At 46.3% G+C, this 20264-nt stretch overlaps 1 protein-coding gene across 4 annotated transcripts in view; it reads right to left on the bottom strand.

The window, feature by feature from the left end:
• The window catches only part of RGMB (repulsive guidance molecule BMP co-receptor b), a 39087-nt gene extending 23116 nt beyond the window's left edge, over window positions 1–15971 (bottom strand). Inside the window, exons 1-3 of one of the 4 annotated variants that reach the window (XM_080972863.1) lie at window positions 15837–15971; window positions 13762–13848; window positions 7456–7685 (exon numbers count right to left, since the gene is read on the bottom strand). In XM_080972863.1, coding sequence (XP_080828989.1) covers window positions 7456–7685; window positions 13762–13766 — 235 coding nt within the window. In that variant the 5' untranslated portion in view covers window positions 13767–13848; window positions 15837–15971. Of the gene's footprint in view, window positions 1–7455; window positions 7686–13761; window positions 14100–14358; window positions 14376–15060; window positions 15809–15836 lie in introns of those variants that run through there. The other 3 variants (XM_080972865.1, XM_080972866.1, XM_080972864.1) reach the window with 3 other exon arrangements.
• Between the last annotated feature and the right edge of the window lie 4293 nt (window positions 15972–20264).

Raw genomic sequence — 20264 nt, 5'->3', positions numbered from 1 at the left:
GTGAGCCTCAGCGTCATTCTAAGAGTTCATGGTGAGTTTTTCTAGAAAAATAGCACTGTGCGTACCCCCTGAACAAAGGTACTGATCCAAAGCTAAGTAATTTAGAAAAGCTAGCATTCTTTGTGGGGCTAACAGAAATATGTTATGCATAAGCTTTAAAAGACAGGTTTTTTTTTAAAAAAAGAACTTAATTATGATAAAGAATATAATTTCATGGCTCACTTGTCGTAAATGTTAGGGCTTTTATCATGTTACTTGAATACATGTTTCAGTTAAACCAGTTTGTAGATGCAAGACTTGATGGGCTGTGTCCACAAGTGGGGGAAGGGAGAGAATTAAGAACATGCCCTTTTAAAAATAAAAGAGAATTTATCATGCTAATTTGAAACCAAAGAAGGCTGCAAGGGAATTAAGCTTTCCGCCACAAACTGATGAAATCCTGAGTGTTTTTCTGCATCTTTTAATGCAAACTTTACACATGTAATTCTGACATGTTTAGTTTTTTAAAAGGATACTTGAAAAGAAATCGGAATGTCCTAGACCTGTGGAATTATCTTCAAACCTCCCAAAAATAAAGCTGGCTAACACACATACAAACGTATGATGGAGAAGGGAAGGAATAAAATGATCTTTTCTCCATTATAAAGTTAGATAGCTTTTCACATTTGGGGGGTTGGTGAGGAGGCAGTTTAGAGGAGAGAGAAACGAGAGAAGTGCTCTGGAAGTGCTATGCACCGACATAATTAAATCCAGTTTTTTGCATGCTCACTGCGCAGCTAAAGGGTGTAGTCTCAAATATCTTGAACACTTGTCTTTTCATACTCTCCAGCATTCCACCCAGGATAAACTTCTGAAGAGTCTAAAACAGCATTCCACACACAAAGCCTTGCCACTTTTCAAAACAGATTTAATTACATTGCCCAGTGAAAAGCTAGCCATATTAAATTGCCCTGCATTTTGTGCTAAGGATATGCTCATTTAGCGAAAGCTATTTCTAAGCCATATACCATGGATTTTGCTTGAGCATCACACGGGAGCATTTCAAAGTAGTGCCATAATGTGCTTTGCTCTCTTAAGAAAGGATGGTGTCTTGGGAACTGTAGAATCATACAATTCCTAGTCCAAACTCCCTGCAATGCAGGAATCTCAACTAAAGCATCCATGACAGATGGCCATCCAAACTCTTCTTAAAAACCTCCAAGGAAGGAGAATCCACCACTGCAAGCTGTAAAATTCAGTTGTGCTCACATTAGTAAGCAATTTCCCAACTAATCAAAATGCCAAGATGAAGAGCAACACAGAAACAGTAGGGCATCTGTGTTTGGTTGTAAATGGAGAAAGCAACCGAAATAAATGACAATAGCATTCATTTCCCCCTTTTAATTAACTGGTTTCCATGGACACCAGAATGCAACGGCTCTTGTTTTCAAACTCAGATTAAACACAAAAGTGCACCAGGGAATAAAAGCCCTAATAAGGGTAACGCATGACGTTGAGGGGTTTTGTTGCTGTTGTTGGTTTCCCTGTTCACTGGGAAAGAAAATCAGTGTTGCCGACTTCATGTCCTTCTGCATTACGATTTATAGATCGACCTGTTTCGTCACATCAACAGAAATAAAGAAATAGACAGTCTCTGATTGCATGGCAATAAAAGCACTTGTTTCTGAGAAGAATCTGCTTTCTAAGAAACTGGGGGGGGGGGAGAGATTTGAGGGAGGGAAAGAAAAAGAAAGAAAGAAAGAAAGAAAGAAAGAAAGAAAGAAAGAAAGAAAGAAGCATTTTAGGAGCTTGGTCTAGTGGGGATTTGAGCCCTGGTCTCCCAGGTCCCAGTTCAACCGTCTAGGCACTGCACTCACAATAGTCCCTTTAAGACCTGTTATAGCACTCCAGCAGAGAGCCTACTTCCTATTGCTGAGGGAGGAGTGTTGCAAGCTTGCAGCCAGAGCCTTTTATGAAATTATTGTGAGGTTTAATAAGTTCACTGTTTATATTTGGACAACTTTTCTGCTGTACCTTATTGGAAGGAGAAAAAGAATCATTTCCTTAATAACAATTCAAACCGTTTATTTAACTAATACAATAACATTACAGCATATGTATCCATGTTTGTTAACTGATGTGGTTAATTTTTTTTTTTAAAAAAACTTAGACTGAGTTTTAGCACACATGAAAAACTTAAAAGAAATCCTTATTTCCTGATGAGTAGCCTTTGGACTATAATGTAACTTAAATAGAAAACTATCTTTAGGAAGACTTTTCCTCCAAAAGCATTTTATTTTAAAAATCCAATCTGATTTAAATCAAACAAATCCAATTTAAATTTTAAAAAATCTGATTTAAATTTAAAAAATCACACACACACATATATATAATTGATTTTTATCCACCCTGGTGTGTACTGAAAATAATAAAAGATTACAGGCCTACAACTTCATGACTAAGTACAGGACAAGGCCAGCAGCAGGTCACAACTGGAAGACCTGTGAGACTGAGCCTCAGGAAGCAGAAAGAAGCTCTGCCAGAAGGGGGTTGGAATTGGGTGGAGGTACTCACCCTGATCCTTACTCCCTTATCCCCATGTATGAAAAAACCTGGTGTACCTACCTTTCTGCTTGAGCTTTAACACGTTGAAACATCAAATAAAACAATCCAGACTATAACAAACTCAAGCTTCCAAGGAAAGTATTTCAGATCCTTCTCTAAGGGACATTTGGCTTTCCCCATATTTATTTGCCTACTTAATTTATAGAGCAGAAGTACTCTAGGGAGCCAGTGTGGCATAGTGGTTAGAGTGCCGGACTAAGACACAGGGTATCAGGGTTCAAATCCCCATTGAGGCATAAAGCTCGCTGGGTGACGCTGGGCCAGTCACTTACCTCTTAGCCTACCTCACTGGGTCTTTGTAGGGATTAACTGAGGAGGGGGTGAACCATGTACCCCTTGAAGGAAAAGATGGGGCGCAAAAGCAAAAAAAAAAAAAGCTCTTCTGTTTAAGAAAGCTGGAGGGGCCAGCCAGATGGAGATGTCAGTCGCCATCCTGGCATCCAGAGATCTGCACATGGTTATAAAACGCGCTTGGCACCTGGCTAATGTCGAACACTGGGTTCTTTTATAAATCAAAACATGTTATAAATATAATACTGTACTTTTCCTGCGTTGAGCTCTTCCAACAACTGGTGGCATTGATCCGTCGTGGCACATGAGGGGGCAGAACTGCAGTGGTGGGGCTGAGAGGGTGGGCAGCTTGTAGGTGTGCGCCCACCTGCTCCAAGATGGCAATGTAACCAGCCTTGAACGCACAGGTGCTTCAATCCATTGCAACCCACTGAGTTGGTATCGTCTTGGAGTAGCCACAGTCAACATCTTGCTTCTTTCTGCACATGTTCGCATTTACAGTGCTATCTGTAAAAACTTGTTTACTCGTGCAGCGGTACCTTGGGTTAAGAACTTAATTCGTTCTGGAGGTCCGTTCTTAACCTGAAACTGTTCTTAACCTGATGCACCACTTTAGCTAATGGGGCCTCCCACTGTGCAATTTCTGTTCTCATCCTGAAGCAAAGTTCTTAACCCGAGGTACTATTTCTGGGTTAGCAGAGTCTATAACCTGAAGTGTCCGGCGGCGCAGCAGCAGTGGGATGCCCCATTAGCTAAAGTGGTGCTTCAGGTTAAGAACAGTTTCAAGTTAAGAACGGACCTCCAGAACGAATTAAGTACTTAACCCGAAGTACCACTGTATGTGAGTTTACAACTCAACTACTGCACACCAATGGGACATAAGAGTGTACACCTGTTGAATGCAGCAAGTGTGTGGTGTACATTTAAGAGTGCTTGCTGGGAGCCCAGGGTTCAAATTCCCCCCTTGGCCATAAAACTCACTGCATGACCTTGTGCCACTGCCAGTCACCATCTCTCAGTCTAGCCTACCTCACAAGATTGTTGTGAAAAAATAAAATGGAGGCAGAAGAACCATGTACACCACATTTAACCCCTTGGGGAAGGGGGAAATGTGGATAGTTCAGTTGGTTAGAGTGTGGTGCTGATAACACCAAGGTTGCAGGTCCGATCCAGTTGCATATCCCTGCATTGCGGGGGGTTTGACTAGAAGATCTTCACAGACCCTTCCAACTCTACAGTTCTATGATTCTAAAGTGTAATAAATAAACTGAATTTAAAACAAAACAAAACTATGAACTCTCCCTTACTGTTTTGGTTCATAGTATTTGTTACAAAGTTCCAAAAGAGACAGGACTTTGCTGTAGGGCCTCTTTGTAAACAGAAAGAGAAGTTCTGGATCCAAAGAAACAGTATTTCTGAATATTTCATAAAGGAAGTCACAAAGAGAATTTGTTCTTTGTTCAGTACTGACTTGTCAGTGCTACACCTTCTGCAAACAAAAACCTCACACATTCTATGGCTGCTGGTTGGTAACCTACACACAAGAATCAAAAGCCACAAACACGAGTTCGCTTTTGATTAAGGACAATCACGTCTCTCGGTGGACCACTGGGAGCATGAAGCCTATTGAAAGCTAAGCTACTCTACACCCGGAATCCTAAATTTAGCTGGTGCTCTCAGATTGGGACAGGAGCCAATTTGTCAACACATTCTTCCTTAAAATTCAAGCAATGTTGGCCTCTAGTACTTCAATAAGTAGAAGAAGATGAAGAGTTTGGATTTGATATCCCGCCTTTCACTCCCTTTAAGGAGTCTCAAAGCGGCTAACATTCTCCTTTCCCTTCCTCCCCCACAACAAACACTCTGTGAGGTGAGTGGGGCTGAGAGACTTCAAAGAAGTGTGACTAGCCCAAGATCACCCAGCAGCTGCATGTGGAGGAGCAGGGAAGCGAACCCGATTCCCCAGATTACGAGACTATCGCTCTTAACCACTACACCACACTGGCTGTGGTGTGCTCTGTCAGAAGCTATATAATACAGTTTCATATAGTTAAATCTCATTGGGAAAACTAAAATCAACTCTTTCCTTAAAACAACCACAGTAATACCACTCTCTTATGCCTTGGACAGACCACACGTGGAATACTGTGTCCAGTTCTCAGCGCCACCATTTAAGAAGAATATCAACAAACTGGAATGTGTGCAGAAGAGGGTGACCAAGATGATCAAGGGTCTGGAAACCAAGCCTTATGAGGAATGGTCGAGGGAGTTGGGTATGTTTAGCCTGGTAAAGAAGAGACTGAGAGGAAACACGATTGCCATCTTCAAACATCTAAAGGACTGTCACATAGAAGATGAAACAAGCTTGTTTTCTCCTGCTCCAGAGGCTAGGACCTCTATCAATCAATTCAAGTTACAAGAAAGGTGATTCCAACTAAACAACGGGAAGAACTTTCTGATGGTAAGAGCTGTTTGACAGTGGAACAGACTGCCACAAGTGATGGACTCTCCTTCCTTAGAGATTTTAAAGCACAGGTTGGATGGACATCTGTTATGTATGATCTAGCTGAGATTCCTCCATTGCAGGAGGTTGGACTAGATGATTGACCCCTTCTAACTCTACAATTCTACAAATCTCTGACACGGTGATCTCACTCTGTGAAATGTCTCTAGTAAGCTCTTCTCACAGCAGTCCAAGGTTGTATTACTGCATAATTTTGTGCAATCTAGAACTTCACAAAATACGTCTGTGTAGATTTTCATTGAGACTCTTGTATCTGATCTCTGCATTTGCACCAAGGAACACCAAGAGTGGGCCTCTCTCAGTTTCTTTCTACTGACTGAACAATATTTTCAAGTATTTCTACTAACTGTTGTAGTTTTAAATAGTTTCTAAACTGATATTGTATCATATCACCGCTGTCACCTTCAGAGCACGTTGTCCAGAAAGGGGGCCTACAAATATTTAAAACTGTATGCCTCACCAAATACCCCAGCACAAAATCCTATTGATTTCAGAGACTTTTCATTTTTAGGAAACTTCTTGGGTGCTCCCTCCGAAATAAAGAAAAGCAGTAATAAAATCTTTAAAAGCAAGACATTCAGAAGCTGAAAATTGCTATGGTGTGTCAATATTACAGGAAAAGGTCTTACTTGATTTGTAAGCAAAAGTGTGAAAGGCACAGAAGCCCTATCAGAAAAACAGTTGGGGACCCAGATCCCCTTCACACACTGATGTAAGAAGCTTTGCTAGGAAGAACAGACGAAATCTGCCTTATACGGAGTCAGGCAATGGTCCATCTAGCTCTACTGGCGGAATCCTACCAGGATTTCGGACTCTCCCATCCCTAACCTGGGGATGGCCAAGGATTGAAGCTGGGACCTGCTGCACACAAACCAGACTCTGCCCTTCCCCAATGCACACCATAAAGTCCCCCCACCCACCCAAGCCATGTTACAAACCCAACCTTTGTTCATGAGTTTGCCTGAGCCGGAGGAGTCCTTTGCCCAGCAAGCTTCCCTGGGCGAAAGGAAAAGGAAAAGGCTACAACCCAGCAAGGTTTGGGCTCCTACAGGAAGGCCAACAGAAATACAATTTTTTAAAAAAGTATGACAGCTGACAAGACAAAGGCATCTTGCAGAAAACAAAACAGGAGCAGCAAGCCTCATCAAGTTGCACCATTGGAGCAAAGAAAAGAAAAAGTGAGAATTCCAGCCGCGCAAACAGATCCGCATTCAAAGTTCAGCCGCTGGGAAGAAGGGAAAGCGACGACTTTTCACCGAGATCGCCTCGCCTTCTCCTCCCAAAATCCTTCAACGCCAGCTGCAGATTAGGAGAGCCCAGGCGCTCTCTTTCCTGCGTCGCGAAGGAGGAGGCGGAGGCGGCGGCGAGGAGAAGAGAAACCTGATCTCGGCGCTCACTTAGTAAACACCCGGGCAGGGAGGGAGCGGTGCCAATCAAACTCACCCAGACACGGCAGCCCCCTCCCCCGCTCCGTCGAGCGGGGCCAGCTCCGCGCCCCCGCCTTGCTGGGGAGAGAAGGCTCGCAGCCTTGCTTTTTAAAAGCAGAGACCGCGGAAAGGAAAGGAAAGGAGAGGAGGAGGAGGAGGGAGAAGCCTTCGCGTGTGTGTCAGATTCCTCCGGGCTGCAAAACAAGCGTTTTGGCACAAGCGACTCCCACTTGCAAGAGCAGCCTCGGAACACCACGCTCCTTCAGCAAGGAGCCGTCCGCCCCGCCTGCGACGCTCCAGGTGGGTCGCGCAAAAACTTCAGATTCCTCTACACACACATATAAATACGCGCGCGCGTACTTTCCGCGATCGCGGGCTTTCCACTTGCTCCCGAGGAAGTAAACTCCGGATCTGGGCCGCCCAGCTCGCCCACCAAACGTCCCGTTAAAAAAAGAAAGAAAGGGAACCCCCAAACCAACAACTCGCGAACAAACACGTCTCACTATACAGCTCCGCAGCCGTCGAGGCGTCGCTTCCCGCTCCATCCCGGCCCGTTTTCTTGGGGGTTTCCACCTCCCACCCCCGCCCAAAGAGGGGCCCAGGCGGTACCTGTGTGTAGAAGCAGCCCCAGGCTGAAAAGGACGAGGAGGGCAGGCGGGGGGCGGCGCTGCTGCTGCTCAGCCCTGGCGGCGTTGGCGGCGGCGATGGCGCAGAGAGGGGCCGCTCTCCCCATGCCCGTCCATGCAGCTCGACGGGACTCCAACGGTGGGGCGGCGGCGGCGGCGATGGGGCTGCTGCATGAGCAGGCGATCGGGCCTCCGCGCTTCCTCTTCTTCCTCCTTCGGATCAACCCCACGGCGGAAAGAGGCCGCCAGGCCACACGGGAGCAGACGCGGAGGCCAGCGAGGGCGGCATCGCGGAGAGGCGGCGGTTGGTTGGAGGACGGGAGGAGGAAGAGGGGAGAAAGAAGAGAGACACAAAGCGGGTGAGCGGAAAGCCACCGAGCAGCCCCGGAGATGGTCGGCCCCGTCCTCACGCCGAGCGGAGCGAGACCTGGCAGCAGAAAAGCAGACCGACACCCTTCCCACTGGAAGCAATCTCGGCTCTCCACACACACTCACACCAGGCTCGCCCGCCCGCCCCACTCCTCCCGGCGCGCTCCCATTGGCTCCGAGAGCCCGTTCAGCCAAACAAAGGCAACCCTCATAGGAGGCCGGAACTTACCTCCTCCTCCTCCTTCTCCCTCCTCCACCTAACTAAACCAATTTCTGGAGTAGATTTTTCTTCTTCTTCTCCAAGGAGCCTGTACTACTGCTTAGGTGTTTACTGTTTGCAATGGCTGGCTGTCGGTATTATTATTTTTGCTCTGGCCAATTGCACAAAAAAGCGGAAAGCAGGCTGCAGATCTAGTGCAGAGTCTCCTTACACTAGGAGGGAAACGACCCGCCTGGAAGAGACTTTTTTGTTTTTACTGCGGAGCCCTCACACTCCAGTGATTCCCACCCCCTCGCTGCCGGGAAGTCTGCGCTTTTACGCACCACCCCCGGGCCGCGTCTCCTTCCTCCCAGCGCACACATTCCTGCCGAGACTATACTAGAGATCCGACCGGTGAGCGCTGGCTTGATGTAATCTAAGCTGTTCTTTCGAGGGGAGGGGGTCCCCCCACGTGATTCAACTTTTTTTTCCTTTTAAGCGGCCAATCACGTTCCCGGCCCAGCGCAGCCCCGTACTCCTAAAACTGGAACGTTGACTAGACAAACCTTCCAAATTAGAATCCTGGAACAAGGTTGAAGGCTGCTTGTTTTCAGCAACACGTTTGGAAAGTAGGGGTGGGGTTTGCCCGTAGGATTCTGCCTGAAGGGGTCGAGAGAGCGCTGTGTCTTCTCCCCAGTAGAGATTCAGCTTCAAGTTAAATTTCCTGTTAACGTTTTGCCTCCTCGATTTAGCAGCGAAGTTATTTGTTAGACGGGGAAAGTGGGGCGTACGACTTCCCTAGGCATCCCTAAAGAAAGGGCTGGATTTTATTGTTGCCATCCTAAACAAGCATGCTTTGAAATTAGTCATCATTAGGACTGAGGCGTCCTCCAATTGGTCACTTCCAGTTCTCATTTTAAAAGGGTGTTGTTTTGTTTGAACTGGTATAATTAATCCGTAACAACCACCCTTCTCTAGTGAATTGTAAAGAACAACAAGGAGACCGGAAGCTCCACTTATATACGGTGTATTATCATGCGGGGGGGGGTGTCTATAATTAGCAACCTGCCTATTCTTAGGTCGAATGTATTTTCTAGAAAGAAAGATCGGGGGAGAGAGGGCTACACCCCCCCCAAGCAATTGGTGTACGGTTGGTGCATTAAAGCGGCTTAAGCGAAACAGGGCAATTTAAAGAGCAACTAATCCGCGTTACGCTACCTTGACTAAGCATCTATAGAATAATGACTTATTGGCAGGAGGGCAGCTCTTATTGAAATAGTTTATGGATTGTGATGTAAACGTTAGCTGCACTGATCTCGTACTGAGCTGCTGCTGCTTCTGTCTCTCCCCTATCCAGAGGCTGAAGGCAGTGTACTAAATTGCTGCCAGGCACGCGGACAAGGAGTCTGCCGGAGAGGGGCGGGATATACACAACGTGGAAGCGAGGGGGGGGGGTGTCTAACAGCATCCAGTTTCCTTATCTGTAAGTGTGAAGTGGAATCTAATCTTCACGAATTGCTTTAACACTTGAATACACTTTCCTTTTCATCAGCTCGCACGCATATCTCCTTGGGGCAGTCAGAAGGGCTCCTTTTTAAAAAAAAATTAACCCTCTTTCCTCCAACCTGGATAGAGGCTGTTTCTTGGAAGAATTGTTATGCAAAAATGAGAGGCCTGGAATTGAGCCAGAGGAAATGTTGACCGATCCTACTTTAACCTAATCCTGAAGTCATTTAGGCAAGAACTTGCTATTAGTTGCAGCCACAGCATCCCTGTACCCCCCACTGAGTTCAAGGGGAGTGACTCTCTAGCAAGGGCACAAGGGCCTTGTTAAACAGGTGCCCTCAACCCCCAAAATATGTGTTTGGAAGTCCCACCAAGGTCACAAAATCTAACTTGAAATACCACCATCATTCTAAAGCCTTTGGAATGATTTGAGGGAGTGTTTCAGGTTTCACTTATAAACAACAGTATAGTCACACATTTCAAGCAAGCAATCCAGGCAGTTTATTTTGCAATTGTTTTAACCAATGCTGCTCCTGTGCCTTTGGCAAAAGTCTGAACTGCACAAGTTGATCAGATGAAGTCCCCCAACCCCCCCCCCATGGATTATATCCATGTCAATAAGAGAATGCAAACCTACCTATACAGTGGTACCTCTGGTTAAGAACTTAATTGGTTCCGGAGGTCCGTTCTTAACCTGAAACTGTTCTTAACCTGAAGCACCACTTTAGCTAATGGGGCCTCCCGCTGCCGCCGCACGATTTCTATTCTCATCCTGAAGCAAAGTTCTTAACCCAAGGTACTATTTCTGGGTTAGCGGAGTCTGTAACCTGAACTGTGTGTAACCTGAAGCGTATGTAACCCGAGGCACCACTGTACAGGCAGAGAGTCGTGAACAGTGGTGGCTGGTTCATTGGGGCAAGTGGGGCAGTGCCTTGCCAACCAGCCCCCACCTGCCCACCTTATTTCTCACAACTAGTGCAGTGAGTAGTGGGAGAACCCATCAACTTCTTCCTTAGTCCCAGAGTTGCCCTTGTATAATTTAGCAGGAAAGAGGATGATGGGGAAACTAAAATTAGTTGACTTTGTCTGGTACTGGCTCAAGCGCCACCTACTGTTTGGGATCCCTGCATTCTGCCCTTCCAACCTCAATGGGCACCAGCCATCTCTGTTCACACAAACATGGGCCAGCAATCAACACTCAGTTGGTTTATATAACAGCTGGTGGTCTAGCAAGATCTGAAGCGGGGATGGGGAACCTCCACAACCTGGCCATTTTCTCTGCTGACTGGGTCTGTTGGTAACTGAAGTCTGACAACATCTAGTGGACCACAAGTTCCAGATCCCTAATCTAGTTTTGAGGACAGTACACACTGCACATCCATCAAGTTATAATGACTAGCAAAAGTGGCTTTTGAGATGCATGAACTCCCACAGAGAACCTGTTGTTTCAGTTCTTTACCACTTATGTGGAAGTAAGCTCAATTGAACCCAGGACTTCCTTCCTGAGTAAATATGTACCAAACTGTACTAAATAGAGTGTATTTAATTACTGCCTCAAAACCAAGTGCTTCTCAACAAAGTCATTGCATTCATTGGATACATTTGTGAGGCAAAGTAAACCACTTAAGGTGTACAAATTTCTAATATCACCATAAAATCTTATAAAACCACTGTGTGATTTTAGCTAGTTTACAGCCCATCTGTTTCATTCCAAGTCCCACAGACTTCAGTAGAACTGAGTCTGCAGTTATATACACATCTACTTTTGACTCACTCCTTTTAAATTCAGTGACATACTTCTGAATAAATATGCATAGGAGTGCACTTTGCCTAAATAGTAAAATATCTGTTTTGCCAGAGATTCACAAACGATTTGTCTCTGGTAATTTTTTTAAACAATAAAGAGACACTGGTCACGACTTGTGCTACACCTCCACCTGCATTAAGACAATTATGCATTTCTGAAGTATGACCACTGGAAGAGTTGGGGCCCTGCCCTCTTTAAAGCTCTGTTAACAGCTGTAACCTGTACTAGATTCAGGGTATATAGAGAAAATGAATTGAAGTTGGAAAAAATCAATATGTCAACTTATATAAGTATATAAAATGCAAGTGGTTTTTTTTCAGGGCAGTTGACTCTTCAGCATAGATTACAGGAAGACCATCACTGAATGCAGAAAATTTCTTTTTTTAAAAAAAGAAACGCTGGAGGAAACGGCTCTCTCTGCTCTCGTTCTACTGCATGGCAGCCCTTCACACTGTAGAGGGCGCTCTTGAGTTATTGTAAACACACAGGTCATGAAATGTTACAGCTTTCATTAAAAGAAGCTACATTTCACCAAAGGGGGCTTGATTGTTCAGTTGTAGAGAGGCTGCGAAATGATGCTTTTCAGTTGCATCTTTTGCGATGATATAAATGCCACTGTTAAGAGATGTGCTACATATACATTGTCTTTATTTATTTATTTATTAAATATGCTGATGCCGACATAATACCCCTGAATTAGAAAGGTTACTCCCCCCGCTTTAAAAAAAAAAGATGTCCACTAATGAAGTCTTATTTAGATCTGTTGTGACCAAAAAGTTTGGTGTTTGAAGTGCTGGCATGTGTTTGCAAAGTTCCAACAAAACCATCAACTGGAAATAAACCACTGAGCAGTTCAGTTTCTCCTTATGCTGACGGAGGACCCCCTTAAGTTTGGACCACATGTGTTCCACATGTTACCAGCTGCAATAGTAGATGTTGTCTGTCATCCACCGACCATGTTCCTATGGCAGGAGCCTTTTGAAGGAAATGCCACGGTCACCTTGATTGCTAACTCACTAGTTGGCCCTACTTAATTCAGTGTGACATAGTTTCAAGCCTAAATATGGCTACTCAGAAGAATGTGTGTGTGTGTTTTAAGACAGGGATGTGGAACCTGCGGCCTTCCAGATATTACTGGACTCCAGCTCCCATCAGCCTCAACCAACATGGCCAATGGTGAGGGATGATAGGAGTTGGCCTCCGTTTGAGGGCGACTCCATCCCTTGCCGGGACTTTGAGAAAGCAAGAAAACGCTGCCATCCACTGGCGGAGGAAGAGGAGTGTGGGGGGAGCGCACCACCCCCAGCAGCACGATCCCGGTGGGGTGCCATCATGGCTGCCCCCCCGCCCATGCTGGGTACCACGCCCCCGCAGGCAGCATGCCATGCCCCCAGGACGTGCGTCACGCCCCTGCAGGAGGCACACCACGCCCCCGGGACACGTGCCAGCCCCCCCCCCGATGGCCAGTGCTGCCATCAACAAGACAGATCCACACACGGTTTTAGCTTAAATCCACACAAAGCACCAGAGCACTTCAGACTCCTCCTAAATCCATTAAACTGTAACAAGAACACTCGGTTTTTTTACCTCTCATCCTTAACCGCCTTACTTGATGGAAGTCAAACGGCAAGAGCCGTGAGCACCATAATCTTGTTTATTTGCAAGTTTATTGGCAAGTACCCCTCAGATGTACTTACAAGTAAAGAGGCATTAAGGTCCCAGTTTTGAGCACTTTTCTTTGGGAACAGATTCCCTTGAAAGCAGACGCTTTTAGATAAAGTATCTAGGGGTGAAATCTTTCCACCTGAAAGTGGCTCGCAGCCACTGACACCTGCCTGGTTTGCCCAGCTAGGCTGGGAGACCCTATATGAATGAACACCTAACTGGGGATCCAGTCAGCTTTCCTTCACACTTAGGATCCAGCAGTTACTGTCCAGGAAGGAGGCATCAGCATGTAAACAGAAAACCCAAGGTAAGGGGAAAGTGAAACTGAAGGATCGTGTAGCTGGTCATGTGTCAAGCATATGCTAGGAACGTTAGTGAAAGAAACTGTGGCTTCTCTTTCAAACAGCACTAGTCCCCAGAAGGGACGTGAGCTGCTTGAACTGCCCCCCTGTGGATGCGATTTCCGTTTGCAGAACTGTTTTTGCCAGCACACCATTCTTAATCCTGGAAACTTGGTGGATGGGGTCTGTGTGTGGACAGATTCAGTCCGCCAGGGGGTTAGTTGTAAAACTCGAACCCAGAACTCCCGGGGTCCCATTCCAGCTCCCTCCATCGCTTCTCTCCTCCGGCCATCTGGGGAAGTCTGGGCACAAACGCGCGCGCGCGCGCACCCACCACGGAGCGCTTAATAAATCCGCTTCGGGGGAAGAAGAAGAAGAAGAAAAAAATACTTGGCTACTTACATCATCTTTAACCCTTGCGGCGCCGAGCAAACCGAGGGCGTCGTCAAACCTGCATCTCCGAGGATGGGACGCCGGGTAGTTCAGGACCTGATCAGCAGCGAAAACAACAACAGCAATCGTAAATAAATAAATAAAAAATCAAGGTAGCGGCGAGACGGTCCCTCTTCCCGGAGCCGGGGGAAAGGGGCTTTCTGCTCGAGCCAGGCTGGAAGGAAGTGATGCGATCGCGCGGGGGGAGTTTTTTTTGTGTTTTTTTTTTTGCAGCGCCGAACTGCAAAAATGCAGAGTAGCAGGTGCAAAAAGCATTTGGGAGCCGCTGGCCAGAGAGCAGGGGAAGCAATTTGCTTCCTGCCCATTTATCTCAGGAAACCAGCACGCTCGTCCCTCCGAAACAAAGTTTAACCTCTTGCTTTCCAGCAAGGAAGACAGAGCCCTTTCATGTGTTTTTCAAGCTCTTTGCTTTCCTAAAAACGCGGGTTATTACGGCTGTCAGGAAGACTGGGGGTGGGGCTCCCCGCACTTTCTTTTTTAAGGTAGGGTCCGACATTGCAGATTAGCTGCCCTGAAATTGAGAAGGACACATCAGACGCAACTTACTCCGCGAAGCTCAGTTAGCTCCTGGCTTCTTTCCTTCCAGCGTCAAGTGCGGGCAAAACCAGTTTCCCTCCCAGTTTGGTGAAACCGCGGAAATGGGCACGCTTTACTTGGAAGAAAGATATCTCAGAAAACTCTTAGAATCCCAGAACTGTAGAGTTGGAAGGGACCACGAGGGTCATCTAGTCCAACCCCTGCGATACAGGAATCTGTCGCCCAACGTGCGGCTCGAACTCACGACCCTAAGATTAAGAGTCTCAGTGTCTCCCAAGTATATATTACATGCTAGGATTTTACCTGCCAATCGACCGAGGGTGTTACGGAACCAACCTCCCCCCACCCACCCCCCGCCTCCGGCTTTGCTTAGAAGTATGGAAGCCCACTGAAATCCTTGAGATCCTTGCAAGGAGGGGTATTTTAGGAGCGGACTGTGGGATCACCACGCTCTGAAAATTCAAAGATCGCAGCCTGATGCTCCGGAGCCTAGATTTTATTCCCAGGAAAACTGGATTTAAGGATAGCAAAAGCCTTGAGAATGACATTCCAGGGTAATGTACACGGGCAGCTTCCAAGGAAATCGTTTGAAAGCGAGGCAGTGTGGCATAGTGGTTAGAGGGTCAGACCAGGACTTCGGGTTTCACACTCGTGCGTTCAGCCACGAAGCTCGTTGGGTGGGCACTCCCTGCCTCTCTCAGCCGAGCCTACCTCTCAGGGTTGTTGCGAGGATAAAAACGGACAGGTGAGAACCAATGGGATGTGGTTGCTTCATTCTCCGCAGCAAGCTGGCTGCTCTCATCCCCGTTGCCTTCCCCACAATACAAAAAAGAAAATTCCTCCATGTGCTTTGGAAGGGGAGGGGGGCTAATCTCAGTTACTGATAACAAAAGATCGCTGCTCCTTATTGTTACGGCAGGTGCCGGTTGCTGGACTCAGGCAGGCACTGGAGATCGCTGGTTATAAAGAGATCCTTTTGCAACGACGATCTGGTCACTCAGTATAAAGGGATCCTGGTGTAGGCATGACCTGATCGCCCCAGTCGTCGAGATCCACCATCTCTTGACTGCTTACTGAGAAATCCCAATGTGTGTGCTGGGCTTGCTCCCGGGTAAAGCGCGTGGACGACACTAACGACCCCCCCCCCCCACACACACACTTTGAAAGCAGTGTGGCTCAGGATCCGGCTGCGCCGCTCCTCGATCCTAAGTAGCTTTCTCTCCGCAGCCTTTCCCTGCCGCCGGATGAGGCTCAGACAGAGCCAGACTAGCGCTCGGAGCCTCGCATGGACGGAGCACTTTTTCCCGCCGGCGCCTGCAAACTCCAGGTGTGAGGTTGGCCCGAGGCGAATTCCCTCCACAAGTGATTTCCCAGGTTCTATTTGGGGCGGGGGAGAGGCCGACCCCCCCGCCGCAAAGGAGTGGGAGAGGCAGGGAAAGTCCATCTCCCTCCCGCTCCCTCCCTCCCCCGCGGGAAAAGAAACTCACCGCGAGCATCGCCTCGTCACTTGCATCGCTGACGCTCCCCGCGCTGCCAGCCAGCCAGCCAGCGAGGAGGTGCGGCTCCTCCGGGGTCTCCGGATCCGCCACCAGAAGCGCTCGCTCCGCTCCGGCCTCCTGCGCTCAGTAGCGTTGACACAAAGGGAGGGAGGGAGGGAGAGACAGAGGAGGGAGGGAGAAGGCGGGCAGGCGACGAGGTGCCTTTAACGACAGCGCCACGGTCTCGCCGCAAACAAATGAGGGAGGCGAAGGCAGCGCTGCTCCCAGGCTCGGCTCCCAGTCCCAGCCTCTCGCTCGCTGCCCCCTCCCTTCGCGGAAACCGCTGGAATGTACCTGAACATCTGGACCATCAGCTGGCTGCCCCTCCTGGTCTCTGCCATGAGACAGGAAGTGACTTTCTTGCCTACCTTTTGCAACTCACTCTTTCTTTACTCTGCTCACAGTGCCTGCCACTTTTTTCTTTTATTTTTAATCTCCAGGTTCCCTCTTTTATTTCCAGATGTTTCATTATCCCCATGCCTCCTGCATCCCTTCCCTTTCTGATTGCCAGTCAGAGCAGTTGTTATTATCTGTTGTTGTAGTAGTTCATTTCTGGAGCCGGACTGCATTTGGAATGAATGAATGAATAAGTAAACAATATTCCCCCAAGGCAGAATCAGAAGGAAAAGGAAAGTCCATGGTCCCTTTATTAGCACAACACCATTGCTTAGGTAGCTTTCCTGAATTCACTAGGGCTGTTGGAGTAAACTTTCTTTTTTTATTTTTCAGAGAGCATCCTCACCCTCCTGGGAAAGTCAGGCAGAAACTTTGCCCTCCACACGTTCTTTGAATCAGAGGTCATTCCTGAATTTCACAGCAAGTATTAGTTCTCCTGTGCCCCCTCTGGGACAAACAGAGAAATCAAGAAGTGAAGTTACAGTAAAAAAATTAAATAACAAATTAAAAGCAATTTTGTATGTAAAAACAATTTTATGTATACAAGTAACAAAAATCATTCCATATGCTTAAAAGCATTTTCATATGTAAAAATAATTTTGAAATGGGTGCAGACTGGGTTAAAGAGCCCAGTTATCTTATTCCAGACTTGGCTTTGGTTTATTTATATGCTTACACCTAAATGGCTTCCTCAATGCAGCTCACGTGGGCAATCTCAGTGGCCCTTCTTCCAGATATTAATCAGCCTTGGCACCCCCAGTGCAGCAGATTACCTAAGGGGGCAGATCACTCACCAGTTCACTTGTGCCCTATCCCAAGACTTGCCAGCTACCAGCAGGCAAAGACTGGTAGCTGGATATGTGGAATAAGATGCCAGGCATGCAAATTATCCATAGCTCTCTTTATGGTCTGGAAGACAAAGCCGTAACATCTCTGAGACGTGATATAATAACTAGGAGTGCTGTGGGATGGGAATGCCTTCCGCAACTTCTACAATTTCAACCACAGAGGTGTCAGGGAGGTGCAGAGTACTGTATCCTCGGCCTTATTGTGTGCATCATAGAAACTATGAGTCCTGATGCTGTTGATCTTTTGTTTTCTTTCTTTCTTTCTTTCTTTCTTTCTTTCTTTCTTTCTTTCTTTTTCTTAGCAGGGGACAGATGGGCATTATGAGCAGGATCCTGTATTCTAAGCATAGCTGTCAACTTTTCCCTTTTCTTGTGAGGAATCCTATTGGGAATAAGGGAATTTCCCTTTTAAAAAAGGGAAACGTTGACAGCTATGATTGCAAGTCAAGTAAAGCCGAACTTTGGCAATAACTTGCACCCAGCTCCTACATGTTTAACTAGTATTTCTCTCTTCGGCTTTGTGTTTTCATTTCAGTGAGTCCTCCTTTCCCCTCTGAATTGGATAGCTAGTATCCAGGAATTCTCCTAACTGCCCCACTGCCTTGAAGTGTGTTAATTGGCTTGCCAACTTGAAGTATCCAGATTTATGCCTTAAGTACCAAATTATGCCTTAAGGCACCTTTGATACAACATGAAATCTGTAGTGCTCACCTGTGTTTCTGCCAGGGTTTCGTAATCAGCTGCATGGCAGGCAGGCATTTAAGACCAGAAGCTCCCCATCACTTTGCCATCTTGCTAGGAAAAGCTTACTCAGTTGGCTTTCTGGTTTGCTATTGTTCAAAGCAAATTGTCCCACTTTCAGGAAAAGGGCAAATAAGAGAAGGTTCCCGAACAGCTAATAGTTCTTCAGTTCTTCCCATGGTGTTCATGCTTTAGGTTGCCAAAACCACATCAGTGACACACGAGAAAGAAATACTGACAAGACTCAGGGTAACCTCAAGGGATACACAAGCACAAGAAAACTAGGTGGGGGGAAAGAGCCCTAAAACAATCCCATGATAACTCAATGGCATGGAACACGGAGAGACTCTTGAATGGAGGGAGGAAATAGAGTGAAAAATATGGAAGAAAGAACCATCTCATTGTCTGGGTAAGTTATTTGCTGCTTCACACAAAGAAGCTGTTTTTAAATGTTCCCTGGGATGGAAGAAATGGCAGGCCATAGACATCCATGGATAAATTCGATAAAATTAATAAAGCTGGGATTGGACACAATTGTGTTCACCCCACCCTGAAAAACAACAACAACAACAACAATTTATTTCTACCCCGCCCATCTGACTGGGTTGCCCCAGCCACTCTGGGCAGCTTGCAGCATTTATAAAAACTTAGTAAAACATTAGAAAAATGGAGGGAGGAAATGGAGAGTGATGGGAGGAATCCAGAAACAACAACAACAACAACAACAACTTATTATTTATACCCCTCCCATCTGGCTGGGTTTCCCCAGCCACTCTGGGCGGCTTCCAACAGAATATTCAAATACAGTCATACCTTGGGTTACAGCCACTTCAGGTTGCGTTTTTTGGGGTTACGCACCCGCTGAAACCCGGAAGTACTGGAACGGGTTACTTCCGGGTTTCGGTGGTCGCGCATGTGCAGAAGCGCTGAATCACAACCTGCACGTGCGCAGATGTGCCACTGCAGGTTGCAAACGCTGCGGGTTGCAAACGTGCATCCCACACGGATCATGTTCACAACCCGAGCGTCCACTGCACAATAGTCTATTAAACAGGGCTGCCTTCAGATGTCTTCTAAAAGTCTGGTAGTTGTTTTTCTCTTTGACATTGTGCAGTTTGGCTTTTAAAACAGACTTTTAATTAAGGCTCCAATCTTAACTATACTTACTTGGGTGCAAAACTGTTGGAAATCAGCTTGGTCAATATTTTTAGTGTTATGGTGCTCATGTTTTCGGAAGTTCAGTATGAGGGATGGCGCTTGCCTGCTCAGAATCTACTTTTTGACTTATTTGTCTCCCTCCCTGTATAACGTGGTGCCACCATAGGTTTTAATAGGAACGTTCTTAGAAGTTTTGAATACGCTAAAGCGGAATGCCATTTTTCAGCACAATTGGAAAGGCCTGTATCTTTATTGCTGGTGTGCCAGGAGTTTTCATAAAAGTGGTTTAGTGCCTTTTGAAATGTTTCTGCCCCCTGATACAGAGGAGGTATAATTGGGGAGGGGGAGAAATGTCCTCTCAACAGGAGAGGAGGAGCTTCTGCCTTTTCAAGCAGAGCTGCTTGTTCAGTGTTCAAAGAAGAGAAGAGCCTGGGCAGGGAAGACAGCAGGAGAGGGGCTAGCAATGATCTTTTGCTCTTTGTCGTGTGTGTATCCAAAGCCACTTGGGAGCCTAATAAAAGGCCTGAAACTCCAGGTTCAAAAATTGATCTGTTTGTAGGTCACTGAAGTTCTGCAGTTTGAGAAACCAGCAGTGATGGTGCTGTAAGAAACGGTCCTAAAAATGCAACACTACATTTCTCAACCGGGTAACAGCATTTTAGCTCTTTGGGGCTGCAATAAATATACCAAATGCCCAGAAATGTATCAATACTTTTTTCTCATTCTAGGAATCAAGTGTAGATCTCCTTTTTTATTTGTGGAGCACAGTGCATAGACATAATTGTTGTATTTATCTCTTATAGTGATCTTTTATTTGATATTCTAATGAAACATAGTCAAATAATTGCCTGTGTTTCAATATTTTAATTCTCTGGTTCCATTTTCCTTTTAGAACGAAACAAATCTCAGTATAATCTATTGCGTTTATTGAGTTTATACTTTATTTCCCACGAAAAATAGTCCTAAAGCGATCAACATACATCCGAAGTAAAAAAAATAAAAATGCAAATAAATAACATTATTAAAAACAGATTTTATAGTGCAATAGCCTACTACTGATGCTGCTCAAATGTCTGGGAAATCAAAAAAGCATTTTCTGGGTGCCAAAATGATGATAATATGGGTACCAGGCAGTCTTCCCCAGGGACAGCATTCTTGAAAACATTGGTGGGGGGAGCATAGTATAGAGAAAGCCTGACTCTCACTGCTGCCTTTAAGCCTTACTCAGATACGG

The sequence above is a fragment of the Podarcis pityusensis genome (genome assembly GCF_964106645.2).
Source record: "Podarcis pityusensis genome assembly, chromosome: 11".
NCBI classification, from domain to species: domain Eukaryota; kingdom Metazoa; phylum Chordata; class Lepidosauria; order Squamata; family Lacertidae; genus Podarcis; species Podarcis pityusensis.
Note: the sequence above shows the minus strand (reverse complement) of the source record. Positions and strands in the feature narration are given on the sequence as shown.